This window comes from Budorcas taxicolor, chromosome 18, assembly GCF_023091745.1.
Source record: "Budorcas taxicolor isolate Tak-1 chromosome 18, Takin1.1, whole genome shotgun sequence".
NCBI classification, from domain to species: domain Eukaryota; kingdom Metazoa; phylum Chordata; class Mammalia; order Artiodactyla; family Bovidae; genus Budorcas; species Budorcas taxicolor.
In genome coordinates, this window is record NC_068927.1 from 26,998,011 (window position 1) to 27,015,737 (window position 17,727).

A 17,727-nucleotide genomic window follows, 5' to 3' on the forward strand; every position below is an offset into this window, starting at 1 on the left:
TGGGTAAACTGAGACCCAGAGACGTCCAGTGACATGGCCAAGACTACAGAGACAGCAGACCCCAGGGAGCACAGGCCTCCAAGAGGCCCAGCTCAAGGGGGATTTCACATCTCTTGAGACTCAGGGAGAGGTGAGCGTGGGGGTCCCCTTTGAGTGACTACTGGCCACAGAGAATTTCCTCCTCTCTGAAGGAAGCGGGAGTTCTTCTTTCATAATGTGAATGTCAGAGACTCTGGCCTCACGGGTGACTAAGAGTGTCTGAGGCTTGTGGGTGTAGCAAGCATTTAAATACCAGACCTCTCTGTCCTTTGGCGATTGTAGACACCTGAGCTGGGATACAGGTCAAAACGATGGCCAGCCTGCAGACCCCTCTCCTGGCTGCTCTCATCCTCCTGGCTATGACACTTCAAGCAACAGAGGCAGGTGAGATTGGGAAGAGGCAGGGCTCTCTGCAGAAGTCAAGGTCAGACAGTAGCGGTGGAGAGAGTACTGAACTGAGAGCCGAAGACGCCAGGCTGTAGGCTGTTGGGCTAGTCCCATTGCTTCTACCAGACCTGAGTCTTTACATCTGTTAAATGAGCAGGGCTGAGGGCTTGGAGTCTAGGGTCTGCCTCAGCTGGGTTAGGGGTGGTGGTGGGCATGGCCCAGGGTCCCCCCTAGAGAACTCAAGGATGGGGTCTTGGGGTGTGGAGAAGGAGCCCCTGAAGGAGGACAGCCTGGGTGGGGAAAGGTGGGAGCAGGGGTAAGGGCTATTCCCTTGGAAGACTGGTCCTGCCATCTCGCTGCCCCATTTCTGCTCCGGAACCTGCCCTCAACACTGGGCTGTTGATTTCTCTCTGCATCTCAAGATCCGCTCTTCTGCCCTGTGTTGGGTAGGGGAATGAGGACTGGGCTGGGAGTCAGGAACAGTGATTGCTCATTTACTGGGGTTCCTGAGCACTCTTCCCTGCATTAAAGGCCCCAGAGAGTAGGTACTATTATTGCCCCCTGGATCTGAGGAGGAAATTAGGTCTCAGAGCTGTTACGTGACTCAGGGCAGAGTGAGACTCGAACCGGGGCTTGGGTGACTGGACTCTGTCTGAGCCCTTGACCTGACACTCTCCTGGGTCCTGCTGTGTGGTCTGGGCAAATCCGCCTCCTTCTCTGGACCCCACTCTCACCATTTTCTCCAGGAAGGGGATTAAAGTAGATGTGAGCTGAAAGGAAATTCTCCAAAGACCTGGAGAGTTCTTCAAAGTGCACATCTGATTCAGCCCGGCTGGGATGAGGCACTGAGCTTTTCTGACAAGCTCTTAAGTGATGCTGATGAGGGTCCACGGACCTCACCTCAAATAGCAAACTTCTAAGGCTCCTTCCTGTTCAGAGTCTCTGGGTCCCATCTAGAGCTTCAGCATTGTACCGTTTGTTTCGTTGAGTTTTGGTGGGTTTTTTACACGTGGCCACACTAGGCATTGTTTTTTTGTTTGTTTTTTTGGAAAGTGCTAATACCACTTAGAGAACCTTGTTCCCTGACTAGGGATCGAACCCGTGCCCCCTACAATGGAAGCACAGAGTCCTAAACCCTGGACCATCAGGGAAGTCCCCTTAGGGCATTGCTGATGCTCAGTCAGTCTGACTCCGTCTCCTTTGAGCTGGCTGATGCAGAGTGTGGACGCCGGGTGCTTAGTGGCTTCTTAGGGATCCACGAGCGGGGTCTTTGAGGGCCCAGAATCCTCTGGACACCAACCTTTCGCATGAGAACAGAAAAGCTGAGTCAGAGGTGAGGGCCAAGGGAGACCAGCCTGTGACACCTCTGAACAACCCTCTCCCCCAGGCCCCTACGGTGCCAACGTGGAGGACAGCGTCTGTTGCCGGGACTACATCCGTTACCCTCTGCCCCTGCGTTTGGTGAAATATTACTACTGGACTTCAAATTCCTGCCGGAGGCCTGGCGTGGTGTGAGTAGGGAGCTGGGGAGGCAAGGCCCTAGAGAGCCTGAGGGGTGTTGCCCAGGAGGATCCGTGTGCACATGGGTGGGCTCCCGCCGGGGCTGGAGGAATGCAGCTGGACACCCAGATGCCAGGGGAGTCCCTGGCTGGACTAGATGGCTCAGCTGAGGCTTGGGTGTACCAGGGAAAAAAACCATGTGATCATTCGACAGATCTTATCAGGCACTTCCTTTGTGCCAGGCAGCACGTGCCTGGTTCTGAGACCGCAGAGGGGGCATCCGCGGGCATGGTGAGATCGGTAGTGTAGAGCTGCTGTAGAGTGTAGGGTCCAGGGGACAGGCAGTAGGCTGACTCAGCAAAGATGTTCCCATCAGAAGCATCTTGGATCCCCAGTGCCCTGAGATTTAGTTATCTGAGGCAGTCCATTCTTTTTTCTGATTATTGGTATATAGCTGATTAACAAACAATGTTGCGATGATTTCAGATGAGTAGCAAAGGGACCTGTAAAGGGATGCATATACATGTATCCATTCTCCTCCCAACTCCCCTCCCGTCCCGGCTGCCACGTAACACTGGGCAGAGTCCCCTGTGCTGTATATAGTAGGCCATTGTTGCTTATCCACTTTAAATGTAGCAGTGTGTACATGTCCATCCCGAACTCCCTAACTGTGCCTCCTCACCGTCCTTTCGCCCACCCAGGAACCATCAGTTTGTTGTCTAAGTCTGTGAGTCTCTTTCTGTTTTGTAAGTAAGTTCATTTGTATCTTTTCCTTTTAGATTCCACATATAAGGGATGTCTTATGGTATTTCTCCTTCTCTGTCTGACTTACTTCACTCAGTGTGACAGTCTCTAGGTCCATCCAGGTTGCTGCAAATGACATTATCTCATTCCCTTTCAATGAGGCGACCCATGCTTACCAGGAGAATATTAAGAGCTGACACTAAGTGCTTCCTCTGGGCCAGGCACTGTTCTGAGCATGACTGTTTCATTCTCATAGTGATCCTACAAGGAGGTGCTATTATTTCCACTTCACAGATGGAGAAACAGGCTCAGGATGGGGTGAGGAGAAACGACCTACTCAAGGTTGCCCAGGCTGGAATCAGGACTCTTGGGTCCTTGTTCTCCTCTGCTGCTTTCTCTCAGCTTCTTTGGCTCCTTTTCCTTGGCCTGGAGTCTGCTGGGGGTGGGGTGTTTGAACCTGGGGATTTATGATCCTCTTTGGGTCTGTGCCATCTTCTCATCTTCATCCTTCTCATTCATCTTCCACCCCTCAAAGGGGTAAAATGCAAGAAGACTGAAGCAGGAAGCCCTGCCAGGGTTCTGGTGACTTCAATACTGGGCCTCAGTTTCCCCATCAGTATAATGAGAATGACCACCTTCATTTATTTTTATCAAACGTGTAGAGAGTGCTTGTTAGATGCCAGTTACTGTTATAAACACTTTATAAATATTAACAAATATTAGTCCTTCAAACAACTCAGTGTAGTAGGTACTGTGAAATCTCCTTTCTACAGGTGAATAAGTGGACACTGAGTTCTGGGGCCTTTTTGAGCGTCGCAGGGCATAATAATAATAAGTGGGAGGTGTAATACCCAATTTCTGGCCTGTAATAGATGCTCAGTGAGAGGCGGTTGCTGTTGTTTAGTCACTCAGTTTCTTAGCTGCTTTTTTTGCGACCCCGTGACGGTAGCCCACCAGGTCCTCTGTCCATGGGATTTTCCAGCAAGAACACTGAAGTGGGTTGCCATTTCCTTCTCCAGGGGATCTTCCTGACCCAGGGATTGAACCTGAGTCTCCTGCCTTGACACATGGATTCTTTACCACTGAGCCACTGAGTGGCTATTGGATCTTGAGCCGGAAGGGATTCTAGAAGGAATGTGGTTCGATGAATGGGAAGATCAAAGCTCAGAGAGAGGCCGAGCCTTGTCTGGTGCCACAGAGCAGCCAGGGCAGGCTGCCCACGGCCAAGATCAATCCTGCTTTTCTGCCTTCTTTGTTCTCTCTGTTCATTGGTCATCTGTGTGTATGTGCGCGCACATGTGTGCAGATCAGGGGTGTTTGTTGCAGCTCTGGCAAAAGTGGAAGCCCGAGCCCACAACTGCCACGTGGTCTTGGGTTATTGCTCCCCACTCCTGTCTGTGCTCAGGTCTTTCCGGGGCGGGCCCAGATGGGGACGTTCTCTGAAGGCCCTGCCCCAGAGCGTCCAGTTTACAGCAAGTACAATGAGGCAGGTCTTACCAGCTGTGGCCCTTGGGCAAGTTCCTTTACGTCGTTGAGCCTCACTTTCCTCACTGTGAAGCAGATAGAATACTGGAGGCTCACAGGGTTGTTGAAAGATTTATGAAGAAAATCAATGTTAAAAGTTCAGGCCAACATATGTCAAGTGAACCTTAAAAATGCATTTCAATACACATTAGGTGCAGCCAAATACTATTTGATTCCACTTCTGTGAGGTACCTAAGAATAGTTGAATTCATAGTCAGAAAGTACATTGGTAGATGACAGGGGCCAGAGAGTGGGGAGGGTGGGTGGGGAGTTATGTTCAATAGGGACAGACTTTCAGTTTAGGAAGGTGCAAAATTCGGGAGATGGATGATCGTAAGAGTTGCACAATAATGTGAGTGTACTTAGTGCCACTGAACTGTCCAGTTAAATATGGTTAAAATAGTATGTTTTATATTATGTGACTTTTATTAGTTCAGTTCAGTTCAGTCACTCAGTCGTGTCTGACTCTTTGCGACCCCATGAACCGCAGCACACCAGGCCTCCCTGTCCATCACCAACTCTCAGAGTTTACCCAAACTCATGTCCATTGAGTCGGTGATGCCATCCAGCCATCTCATCCTCTATCGTCCTCTTCTCCTTCTGCCCTCAGTCTTTCCCAGCATCAGGGTCTTTTCAAATGAGTCAACTCTTCACATGAGGTGGCCAAAGTACTGGAGTTTCAGCTTCAACATCAGTCCTTCCAATGAACACCCAGGACTGATCTCCTTTAGGAGGGACTGGTTGGATCTCTTTGCTGTCCAAGGGACTCTCAAGAGTCTTCTCCAACACCACAGTTCAAAAGCATCAATTCTTCAGGGCTCAGCCATCTTTATAGTCCAACTCTCACATCCATATATGACTACTGGAAAAACCATAGCCTTGACTAGATGAACCTTTGTTGATAAAGTAATATCTCTGCTTTTTAATACGCTATCTAGGTTGGTCATAACTCTCCTTCTAAGGAGTAAACGTCTTTTAATATCATGGCTACAATCACCATCTGTAGTGATTTCAGAGCCCCCAAAAATAAAGTCTGACACTGTTTCCACTGTTTCCCCATCTATTTCCCATGAAGTGATGGGACCAGATGCCATGATCTTAGTTTTCTGAATGTTGAGCTTTAAGCCAACGTTTTCACTCTCCTCTTTCACTTTCAAGAGGCTCTTTAGTTCTTCTTCACTTTCTGCCATAAAGGTGGTGTCATCTGCATATCTGAGGTTACTGATATTTCTCCTGGCAATCTTGATTCCAGCTTGTGCTTCTTCCAGCCCAATGTTTCTCATGATGTACTCTGCATAGAAGTTAAATAAGCAGGGTGACCATATACAGCCTTGACGTACTCCTTTTCCTACTTGGAACCAGTCTGTTGTTCCATGTCCAGTTCTAACTGCTGCTTCCTGACCTGCATACAGGTTTCTCAAGAGGCAGGTCAGGTGGTCTGGTATTCCCATCTCTTTCAGAATTTTCCACAGTTTATTGTGATCCACACAGTCAAAGGCTTTGGCATAGCCAATAAAGCAGAAATAGATGTTTTTCTGAAACTCTCTTGCTTTTTCCATGATCCAGCGGATATTGGCAATTTGATCTCTGGTTCCTCTGCCTTTTAAAAAAAAGTTAAAAAAAGACCTTCGGGCCAGCTCCTGGCACAATTATGTTGCATCTACTGTATGCTGTGTACTGTTCTGAGCACTCCAGTTTATATTTTAATTCATCAAATCGTTACCAGATTCCCAGGAAGCTGGACCACAATTATCATGCCCATTTTACAAATGTGAAAACAGAAGCTCAAAGAAGTTAAGGGACTCGCTAACAAGTGGCAGAGCCAGAACTTTAATCCAGATAAGCTGGTTCCAAAGTTCATGCTCTTGGCCACTGCCCGATACTCTCTCCCAAGACAGTGTCAGCAGTGATTATGAGCCTCTTGGGCATTCTATTTCCTAGCCTGTCCTGGCTCTTGGGGCTGGGGCTGAAGGTATGGGAAGTCCTTGATGTTTATTTCCCCCTGTCCTTCTTAAGACATGTGAGTCACCTGCATTTATGAGTCACCTGCTGTATGCAAACCATCTGCAGTGGACCATGGCATCCTTGCTGCATGCTAATGAGGCTTCCTTCTCCTCCTGGTGTTTCTGCCTTCCAGCTTGCTGACTGTGAAGGACCGAGAGATCTGTGCTGACCCCAAACAGCACTGGGTGAAGAAGATTCTCCAGAAGCTGAACCAATGAGGCAGCCCCTGAGCTGATGACCGTGGCCTTGGTTCCTCCAGGAAGGCTCATGGATCCCCACCTCCCTCCTGTTACAGCAGCTTCCTGACATGAGCCTGTGCCAACGACTCTCTCAGTGCTGAGAGATCTTAATCCCTGCAGCTGTCACCCTCAGTCAAGCCTCCAGCTGTGACTCTCATCTCCCCTCTTACCCTCCAACCCACCCTCTGCCCCACCAAAGCCAGAGGACCCACCACCCTGGTCAGTCACTCCTCCGCTCCAAACCCTTCCATGGCTCCCCATTGCCCTCAGCTGAGGCCAGAGCTCCTGAGCCTGGCACCTCAGTCTCCAGTCCTGCCTCATTTCCCTTCATGCATGTTGGATTCCAGCTCCCTGTTCTCCCAACCCATGTCATACCTTTCCACTTCTGGCTCTTTTCCTGGGCTGCTCCTGACACCCAGAATGTCCTTCCATTTTCTGCACCTGTCTGCCCCCATCTATCCTCCAGGGCATCATCACTCAACCTAAGCAGCCAGTAATTGAGATTCAGTTTTTTAAATTTCCATGGGTCCTCTGCCTCCCTTTAACAACACTGATTGCCATCTGCCCAGAATTCTTGGGACTTGGGAGCTTGTCCTCCAGCCCTCCCAGCTAGATCAGCATCCACACCTGAGTTACTTTGGTCTCCTGGCCTCCAGCACAGAGCACAGGGGCTGGTTTAGAATCAGAGCTCAGTAAGAGGCTGCAGACTGAGTCAGTAAAAGTAGTTTCTCTCTCCTGCTTCCCCAAGGCTCTCATGCATCAGCACAGAGACTTAGGGTCGTCTAGAGAAGGGCTCGGAGAAGGCAATGGCACCCCTCTCCAGTATTCTTGCCTGGGAAATCCCATGGGTGGAGGAGCCTGGTAGGCTACAGTCCGTGGGGTCGCTAAGGGTCGGACACGACTGAGCAACTTCACTTTCACTTTTCACTTTCATGCATTGGGGAAGGAAATGGCAACCCACTCCAGTGTTCTTGCGTGGAGAATCCCAGGGACAGAGGAGCCTGGTGGGCTTCCGTCTATGGGGTCGCACAGAGTCAGACACGACTGATGCGACTTAGCAGCAGCAGCAGCAGCAGCAGCAGCAGCAGCAGCAGAGAAGGGCTGGTGGGGTCCATTCGGAAGCCTCAAATTTGCCCAGATTCACCTTTCTTCCCCATTTTACCTGCATGTTAGAAGTCTTTAACCTTCTTGCTTCCCTAGGGTTTTTATTGCCCCTCCAACCTCCAACATCCAGGCCTGATCTCTTCAGAGGGACTCTTCAGAGTCCTTCATTTTTTCTTCCTCCTTTCCCAAATAGCTAGTAATGAAATTCATGCCACAGTGTGAATGACTACACTTGGCTTGGTATTATAAGCTCTAGTTATATTTGTATAAGTAAAGAGGGCAAATGCTTAAAAGTCCAAATAAATGATGGGAAGAACTTCTAGGAAATGTGTGGGAGGGGAGCAAGGCAGTGATTTCCTGACCCCTGAGGTGAATGTGTGGGGTATAGTTAAGGAAAAGAGCCTTGAATGGAGGTTGTTCTCAGGTGGCTGTGGCCAGGCTAATGACTGGGATTTAGGACTTATCTCCACCTCTTTGGGGACCACAGGTTCCCCAGGTATCTGTGCTTTTTCCTTTCTGAGGGAGCCTGATGCAGCATGGCAGGGTGGTTGTCACTGTGTGACCCTGAGGAGAATGTTTAACCTCCCTGAGCCTCACTTAAGAATGGGCATACCCATCTTAAGGGATTTGCTGTTAGGCTCAGGTGGAAGCCACAGAGAATGTGGCTTTGCAAGGCATAAAAATCAGTGTCTTTCAGGGCTTCTGTCCCCTCCTAGAGCCCAAGGCCATTTGTCCACTACAGGTACTAGAAGTGTTAACCTGCCCGCTGCCCATGCGCATGGCCTTCAAGTGTTCTGGAACCTCCCTCTGCTCCTGTCCTGCCCCTGCCCCTGCCCCTGCCCCTGCCCCTCAGGCCTTCTGGAAAATAAATCCTCTGCCACAGTGTCTGCTTTGTTCCTTGGCATGTGCTGTTCCTATGAGGTGGGGCAGGAGACCCACGGCCCCCTCTCTCCCAGTGGAGAAGCCCTTGACATTGATACATGATCTGGCTTGCCCAAGGTCACCCTGTGAGAGGGTGGGGAGTCTCAGCCAGACCTCAGGACCTGGGAAGCAGCTGAGCAGGTGCCAGCAGGGAACCCCAGACATGTGTCCACCCTGGGACCACTTGACAGGAGGAGTTGATGAAATCATTCATTCAGTCCTCAAGGGTAGATCTATGAGAAGCATATTCATTCACTCATTCAATAACCCAACCTTAACCCTCCCCCTTCAAGGGAGAACACAGAGACAGAGGACAGTGTATTAGTCAGGAGATGCTACTTGCAAAAGCAACCCCACAAATCTCAGTGGCTCAACTTCATACAAGGTTCTGTCTTCTCGCATGAAGTCTGACCGGCATTCCTGGTCTGTGGTGACCTTCCATCCATGTGGTCATTTAAAGATCCAAGCTGCTTCCTTCTCATGGCCCCAACCTCCTCCAGGACCAGGTCTCCTATCCATCATCCAGAAGATGGGGAAAGAGAATGGAAGCTTGTGGGAGGACTTCATGAGCTGGGCCAGAAACAGGGGCTCATCACTTCTGCCCATGTGCCATTGGCAGAACTCAGTCACATGACCGCCCTGACAGCAAAGGATGCTGGGAAGTACAGCCAAGCTGTGTATCCAGGAAGAAGAGGGAGTGGATCTGGGGAGTACCTAGTTCATCTGGTGCCGAAATTCCCTGGGCCCTCAAATGGGTCTGCTTCCCCGGAGGAGTTCCTGGACACAGCTTGCTCTACCAAAAACAACCAGAAGAAGGACTTCTCTGCTCTTGCTGCATCATTAATTCCTCAGTGTACAGTCTGTTCCATGGATATCTTGGCACAAGTGGCCTTTGCTCCCTTTTGGATCTGGCTCTCACAGTGAGATTTCCAAGGTTGAGGCTCCAGACACCCGGAAGACTAACTGAGAGGCATGGAAAAGCATCATGAAGGGCATAGGTCACAGGTTCAGACAGACATAGGAACTCTCACCAGCTGTGTGTCTGGAACAAGTTATTTGGTCCCTCTGAGCCTCAGTTTCTGCCTCTGTGAATAGTGGGCAATAAAAGCACATAGTACATGTAGTTATGAGAATTTGATGGCATAAAAAGGTACAGACAGCCCAATAACAAAATAAGCAAAGACTTGGATGGACAGTTCTCCAAAGAAGATACTCAACTGGTTAATAAGCACATTCTTAGTGGGGGCAATATTTGCCAGTCCAAAGTGTATCTCCTTGACATGAGTTAATTCAGGCTGATTATTTTTTTAACACAAAAAACATTTTTATTCTACTACTTGGGGACTAATAAAAATATTTTCAGTTTTGTGCATATTCCTAAAAAGTAACCACTTTAAAATTCTCCTTGTCTAATATGCAGGAGTAGAAGAAATGGAGTAGCCCTCATAGTCAACAAAAGAGTCTGAAATGCAGTACTTGGGTGCAATCTCAAAAACAACAGAATGATCTCTATTCGTTTCCAAGGCAAACCATTCAATATCACAATATGCCCCAACCACTAATGCCAAAAAAGCTGAAATTGAATGGTTCTATGATGACCTACAAGACCTTTTAGAACTAACACCAAAAAATTAAAAATAAAAAGGGTGTCCTTTTCATCATAGGGTACTGGAATGCAAAAGTAGGAAGTCAAGAGCTACCTGGAGTAACTGGCAAGTTTGGCCTTGGAGTACAAAATGAAGCAGGGCAAAGGCTAACAGAGTTTTGTCAAGGGAACACACTGGTCATAGCAAACACCCTCTTCCAACAACACAAGAGACGACTCTAAACTTGGACATCACCAGAGGATTAATACCAAAATCACATTGGTTTTATTCTTTGTAGCCGAAGATGGAGAAGGCCTATACAGGCAGCAAAAACAAGACCAGGAACTGACCGTGGCTCAGATCATGAACTCCTTATTGCCAAATTCAGACTTAAATTGAAGAAAGTAAGAAAAGCCACTAGACCACTCAGGTATGACCTAAATCAAATCCCTTATGATTATACAGTGGAAGTGACAGATTCCAGGGATTAGATCTGATAGACAGAGTATTTAAAGAACTATGGACGGAGGTTCACAAATTATACATGAGGCAGTGATCAAAACCATCCCCAAGAAAAAGAAATGCAAAAAGGCAAAATGGTTGTCTGAGGAGGCCTTACAAATAGTTGAGAAAAGAAGAGAAGCAAAAGGCAAAGGAGAAAAAGACAGATATATCCATCTGATTGCAGAGTCTGTCACTGTTTCCACTGTTTGTGTGGATCACAACAAACTGTGAAAAACTCTTAAAGAGATGGGAATACCAGACCACCTGACCTGCCTCCTGAGAAATCTGTATGTAGGTCAAGAAGCAACAGTTAGAACCAGATATAGAACAATGGACTGGTTCCAAATTGGGAAAGGAGTATGGCAAGGTTGTATATTGTCACCCTGCTTATTTAACTTATATGCAGAGTCCATCATGCAAAATGCTGGGCTGGATGAAGCACAAGCTGGAATCAAGATTTCCAGGAGAAATATCAATAAACTCAGGTATGCAGATGATACCACCTTTACGGCAGAAAACGAGGAGAAACTAAAGAGCCTCTGATGAAAGTGAAAGAGGAGAGTGAAAAAGTTGGCTTAAAATTCAACATTCAAAAAGTGAAGATCATGGCATCTGGCCCCATCAATTCATGGCAAATACATGGAGTAACAAGGAAACAATGACAAACTTTATTTTCTTGGGCTCCCAAATCACTGCAGATGGTGGCTGCAGCCATGAAATTAAAAGATGGTTGCTCCTTGGAAGAAAAACTATGACAAACCTAGACAGAATATTTAAAAAGCAGACATTACTTTGCCAATAAAGGTCTGTCTAGTCAAAGCTATGGTTTTTCCAGTAGTCATGTATGGATGTGAGAGTTGGACCATAACAAAGGCTGAGTGCCAAAGAATTGATGCTTTTGAACTGTAGTGTTGGAGAAGACTCTTGAGAGTCCCTTGGACTGCAAGGAGATCAAATCATTCAATCCTAAAGGAAATTAGTCCTGAATATTCACTGGAAGGACTGATGCTGAAACTGGTCCAAACTTGGGCCACCTGATGCAAAGAATTGACTCATTAGAAAAGACCTGGATGCTGGTAAAGACTGAAGGCAGGAGGAGAAGGGGTTGGCAGAGGATGAGATGGTTGGATGGCATCATCAACTCGATGGACATGAGGATGAGCAAGCTCCAGGAGTTGGTGATGGCCAGGGAAGCCTGGTGTGCTGTGGTCCATGGGGTGGCAAAGAGTCGAACATGCCTGAGTGACTGACCTGAACTAATATGCAAATCTACATAAGTAAAGAGCTGCTTCTATCTTTCTTATTAACATTCATTTAAATATTATACATCATTAATATATTTTGCTTATGGCAATTTTAATATATCCTCTGAACTTTAACAGAAATATTTTTTTCAAAGAATTCTAGAGCATTACATTTCATGGTCTCATAACATAGCCTCATTGGAAAATATAATTCATTCTTTCTATCCTATAGGCTGATTTATTTACTTCATTTTTGGCTGCTCTGGGTCTTTGTTGCTTTGCATTGGCTTTCTCTAGTTGTGGCGAGCTGTGTCTACTTTCCAATTGCGGTGCATGGGCTTCTCATCGAGGTGGCTTTTCTTGTGACTTACAGGTTCTAGGTTGCCGGGGCTTCAGCAGTTGGAGCGCACAGCTGAGAACTCTCAGGCTGCAGTAGTTGCAAGATGAAGGCTTGGTAGTTGTGGTGCTCTGGCTTAGTTGCTCCGCAGCACGTGGAATCTTCTTGGACCAGGGATCGACTCTGGGTCTCCTGCATTGGCAGGTGAATTCCCATCTACTGAGCCACCAGGGAAATCTTAGGCTGATTATTTTTAAGAAACAGAAGACCTGGGAAATTTTTTGGTTACTGCCCCCTTGACTGACTGAAAGATTTTAAATGAAGAACCCGTGACAGGAATAAAACTATCACTAGAGGTATCTGCGAAGAATATGGAGCTAAGTACGATCTGGGAAACTGCAAGGTCTAGAGATCAACATCCAGTCTGTGTCCCATTGTTTCTGCGTGATGCAGCTAGCATTTATTTACCAAACATTTGTGCTTTTTTTTCCTCCCTGTGAATGGTCTTCCTCCTCTTTGAAGTCTCAAACTGCTACCCCCAACATTCTCTTGTCGTCAGCTGAAAATGGTATTTAATATGAGGGCTTTGGCTCTCTTGGCAAGTTACTCAGTTTCCCATGGTCTCCCCTGTGAATATAATGTTATTAAACTCTTGTTTGATTTTCTCCTGTGAATCTCTCATGGCAATTTAATTCTTAGACCAGGCAGAAGAACCTAGACACGTAGAGGAAATTTTTCTTCCTCCCCAGCGACAGGAAAAGGTGCTTAACATCACTAAACATTTAGGGAAATGCAAATCAAAACCACAATGAGATACCACTTCAGATTCATTAACATGGCTATTATGAAAACACAAGGTTGGTGAGGGTGTAGGGAAATAGGAACCTTTGTGCATTGGTGATGGGAATGTAAAGTGGTACAGTCGCTGAAGAATACAGTATGGCTGTTTCTCAAAAAAAAAGTTGAACGTAGAACTACCATACAATCCAGAAATCCCACATCTGGGCATCCACACACAAGAATTGAAAGCAGGGACAGGAACAGATCTTTGTAAACCCATTACTCACTTCAGCATTTTCTGAAATAGCCAGAAGGTGGAAACAACCCAAGCACCCATCGATGGATGAAGCATAAGCAGAGTCTTGTCTAACTATACAGTGGAATATGATTCAGCCTTAAAAGGAAGGAAATTTTGACACCTGCTACAACATGGATGAACTTTGAAAGCGAAAGAAGGCAGTCACGAAAAGACAAGTACTGTCTGATTCCTCGAGGAGTCAGACTCCTAGACACAGAAAGCAGATTGGTGGTTGCCAGGAGCGGTGGGCAGGTGGACATGGGAGTTATTGTTCACTGGGTCCAAACTTGCAGTTTTGCAAGATGAGAAAATTCTGGAGATGGATTGTGCTGATGGGTATACAGCAATGTGAATGTACATCATGCCACTGAACTGAACACTTGTTAAAATGTTAATTTTTTAAGTGATGTATGTGGTTGTTCGTTAAGTCCCATCCAGTTCTTTGCGACCCCATGGACTACAGCACGCCAGGCTTCCCTGTCCTTAAACATCTCCTGGAGTTTGCTCAGATTCATGTCCATTGAGTCAGTAATGCCATCCAACCATCTCATCTCATTCCCTTCTCCTTCTGTCCTCAGTCCTTCCCAGAATCAGGGTCTTTTCCACTGAGTTGGCTCTTTGCATCAAGTGGCCAAAGTATTGGAGCTTCAGCATGAGTCCTTCCAATGACTATTCAGGGTTGATTTCCTTTAGAACTGACTGGTTTGATATCCTTGTAGTCCAAGGGACTCTCAAGAGTCTTCTCTAGAACCACAATTCGAAAGTATCAATTCTTCAGCGCTCAGCCTTTTTTATGGTTCAACTCTCACATCTGTATATGACTACTGAAAAAACCATAGCTTTGACTAGATGGACCTTTGTTGGCAAAGTGATTGTTATTTTACCACAATAAAAAGAAGGAGTGGCCAGGCACGTGCACAGATAGAGGGAAGTGTCTGGAGCATGTATGTTTCCCTCTTTAGAGGTCAGAAAAGGGGAGCTAGGTGGGGCTGGCTGGGGCAGGGAGTGCGGCCCCCAGGGGGACCTGGAGAGACATCTCACTGGCCACCACATTCCTCCTACCAAACTGGGGTCCCACAGGTGTGCCCTGGGCTCCCCACCCCATTCCCCACTTGCTTCTGTCCTGCTTCCGATGCTGGGAGAATCCCCCATGTTCCACAACAGTGATGCAGCCTCCCTGTTCTTTGGGGCACCCATAGAGGGTCCTAGCCACCAGTGGGTCTACAGAATATAGGTGAGAATACCTCTTTCCCTACCATCCCACTGACCCTGCGAAAACCCTCTTTCCTGCTACCCGGTGCTGCTCTGGTGATTCCTCAGCTCAGAAGATTCCCAGCTTCCTTTCTTCCCTGAATAGCATCCTCTTTTCTCACTCCAGCTTCAAAGTGTTTAACGGCAGACTTCCTGCCCATTCCTTCCTCAGAGACAACGCGCAGTGAGAAAAACAGTGAGCAAGATAATGGTCTTGACTCTTCAGGAATTCAATCATGAAAAATGCAAAAGAAGTCTAATATAGGATTAATAGAAACAACCATAAGCAATGCATGAACCTAAATTGGACCATGGCTCAATAGTCGATAGACAGATAGGAAGGAAGAAAGAGAGAAAGAGGGAAGACAGGAGAAGAAACTTATAATACATTTCGGGACAATTGGAGAAATTTGAATATTAACTAAATGTCATAAGAGATATGAGAATCGTTAGTTTTGCTAAGTGTGATAATAGTATCCTATTCATGTAAGACAATGTCTTTATTCAGTGGAGGTACATGCTGAAGAATTCAGAGGCAAAGTATCAGGCAACCATTTTGAGATGGCTTGGCAAAAAGAAGAAAGATGAATCAAATACGGAAAAATGCAGGAAAGCTCTTTGTTTCATCCCTTTTTTATTGTTTACAAATTTTTCAAAACAATAATGTAAAAAAAAACAAGCAAAATTCTGCCCACTTTGTGGCTGAAATATCATCTCTCATTCCTACCTTCGTTGATTCCCAGACAAGAACAAAGACCTGTCTCTTTCCCTAAGACCCGCAGCCTTCGAATCTCTGACAGATAGGACTTGCATCTTCTTTCACTACTGAACTGGGGCTCCTTAGGGCAAAAACTTTGACTTATTTCCCTACCTCCCCTCCTGCCCCACCTCCCATCCCTGTCCAGCACAGTGCCAGGCACGCATCAGGGTTGAATAACAAGCACCAATGGTTCCTGTGTGTCAGGCACCGTGAAAGTCCTCAGATTTGTGAACTCCGCAGGGAGTGAGTGATTCGGTGAGGGGGCTATTAGCAACCCATTTTACAGACAGGGAAGCTGAGGCTCAGAGCAGTTAAGTCACTTGCCCAAGATGATACCCCTCATAAGTGGTTGAATCATGTTTGTCTCAGATCCCACCAACCTAAAACCCTGGCTACTGTGTCTGAATTGAATCTAAACTCAGTTCTTAACACCCTGATGAGAGAGGTGGGGTGACCATTCCAACTCTGTGGGAGCGAAAGCTGGGCCAGAAGAGGACAGGGGACATTCTTAAGGGCTGGACAGAGCATAGCAACGCTATCTCTATGTTTTGGTATCTGTTCCATGCCAGACTCTGAACCGGTACCTTAAGGGCACAAACTCAATTCCCACAGCAGTCCTCACAGTGGGGGTGGAGAGAAAAGTGTAATCTGGAGTCAGGACCTCAGACTCCAGAGTTAGCTGGCTGGGGCACATCCAGGCTTCCCACTTGTGGGATGGTGATACTCAGAAAATTCCTTAACTTTGGCATGCCTCAATTTCCTCATCTATAAAATGGACCACAATAATGGCATCTTGTTTACACCTGGGTTTGGTGACATAATTTGGTGAATTAGTCATTCAAAGCACTTAAAACACTGCCTATCTCAGAGTAAGTGTGAAATCAGAGAGGCAGGGTAGCTGTCTGAGATGGCATGGAGATAGTGCCAGAACCAGGATCATCTGACCCCAAAGTCCTTGCTTTCTAAATCCTTCTTTGGATCATAGTATGGGGCCAAGAGAACAAGGGTCTCTACCCCCAAATATTTGGTCCAACCTGGTTCTTGTCCTTTATGAAATGTGGGGTTTCCCAGGACTTGCCTCTCCCCTCCCCCCTCTCCCCTTCCCCTCTTCCTTTCTCTCCCCCTCCTCCTCTTTCTGGGTTTTCCCAGTAGCTCAGTGGTAAAGAATCCGCCTGTCAATGCAGGAGACATGGGTTCAGTCCCTGGGTCGAGAAGATCCCCTGGAGGAGGAAATGGCAACCCACTGCAGTATTCTTGCCTGGGAAATCCCATGGGCAGAGGAGCCTGGCGGGCTAGTCCATAGGGTCCCAAAGAGTGGGAGAGGACTTAGCAACTAAACAAAGTCCTCCCCCCCTTCCCCGGCCCCTCCCTGTTCTGTTCTTCCTCCCCTTCCTCCGGCTCCCCCCGCCACTTCTCATCATGGGCAGAATAGAAAGAACCTGGGACCTCAGTTTGTATCACTTCTTGTCCCTCTTTGGGCCTCAATTTCCCCAGCTATACACTGAGGGATATGAAGTTTACTACTTTATGTCTGCGTGGGCTAGACAGATTCTCTGAGCTTGAGTGGACATTGTCCAGTGCCAGGGATGCCCCTCCCTGTCAAGGAAGGTCCAGCCTTCTAGCTCCACACCCCAGACAGCTTTAGGGTAAAAGAGAGGTGCCCCGGGAGCTATGACCCCTCTGCCCAGCCCCACCTAGACCCACTGGCTCCATAGCCTGCAGCCATAGCTCACAGACAGAGCGGCTTTGCTCTGGCTGGCAGCCCAGAGTCGCCTCGATGGGAGTGGGTTCATGGTTAACTCCTGCCCAGACTGACTGGGCTCCTGCTAGAGTCTCCTGGAGTCTTGGGCGTTATTGCCACTGCCTGTGGGGAAGGCAGCCTCGAAAGCTGCTGTGCAGCGCCCATTCACACCAGCAAGCTCTGCGGCCAGTTTGGTGGGAGCTGATGGCCAGTCGCGCCTGCGCCTCTTGTCATGGCCTCTGACAGAGAGAGAGCCTGGGAAGTCGGAGCTGAGGAGCTGGGGTCCCTCCTCTGTGATCAGCCCAACTCCCTCCTCGAACAGATTGGGGCACGGAGCCCACACGAGGGGCAGGGATCTTTCAGGGCATATTGCTGAGTTCAGGACCACCCGAGAGGCCCCAAGTTACCAGGGGTGACAGCCATGTGTTTCCCCTGGGCTCACAGTGGGTGAGTGGGTGATGGGAGGGAGGAGATGAGGAAAATGCAAAAGAGGGAAGGAGAGGTAGTGGGCATGGAGGTGGGGAGGCCGGGGCTCTTTGCCGTGTCCTGAACCGCCCACCTCCTGGGCCTGCCTGCTCTTCCCTGTGGCGGGGGAGGTGGGATCTCCTCTCTGATGCTCTCTGTGAATAACTTGGCCCCCTCTCAGGGCTTCAGTTTCCCCATCTGCCCCTGTGAAGTGGGGCTGCCTCTTTCTTTCCGCAGGCTTTTGCTGTATTGAGCCCCTACTGTTTGCCAGGTTCCATGCTGGCCTCGGGGAACACCTT

General features: G+C 47.9%; 1 protein-coding gene across 1 annotated transcript; it reads left to right on the top strand.

Annotated features, from left to right (window-relative positions):
- The first annotated feature begins 350 nt into the window (after positions 1–350).
- CCL22 (C-C motif chemokine ligand 22) lies at positions 351–6,416 on the top strand. The gene is made up of 3 exons (XM_052656927.1): positions 351–423; positions 1,814–1,937; positions 6,332–6,416. The coding sequence occupies exons 1-3, from the start codon at positions 351–353 to the stop codon at positions 6,414–6,416; spliced, it is 282 nt and encodes a 93-aa protein (XP_052512887.1).
- Positions 6,417–17,727: the final 11,311 nt, after the last annotated feature.

What these genes read in the sequence shown, in the direction of transcription:
- CCL22 (XM_052656927.1), top strand. Translation starts at nt 351, where the DNA reads ATGGCCAGCCTGCAGACCCCTCTCCTGGCTGCTCTCATCCTCCTGGCT. An exon ending in ACTTCAAGCAACAGAGGCAG is followed by an intron (nt 424 to 1,813) that starts GTGAGATTGGGA and finishes CCTCTCCCCCAG; the next exon opens with GCCCCTACGGTGCCAACGTG. An exon ending in TGCCGGAGGCCTGGCGTGGT is followed by an intron (nt 1,938 to 6,331) that starts GTGAGTAGGGAG and finishes TCTGCCTTCCAG; the next exon opens with CTTGCTGACTGTGAAGGACC.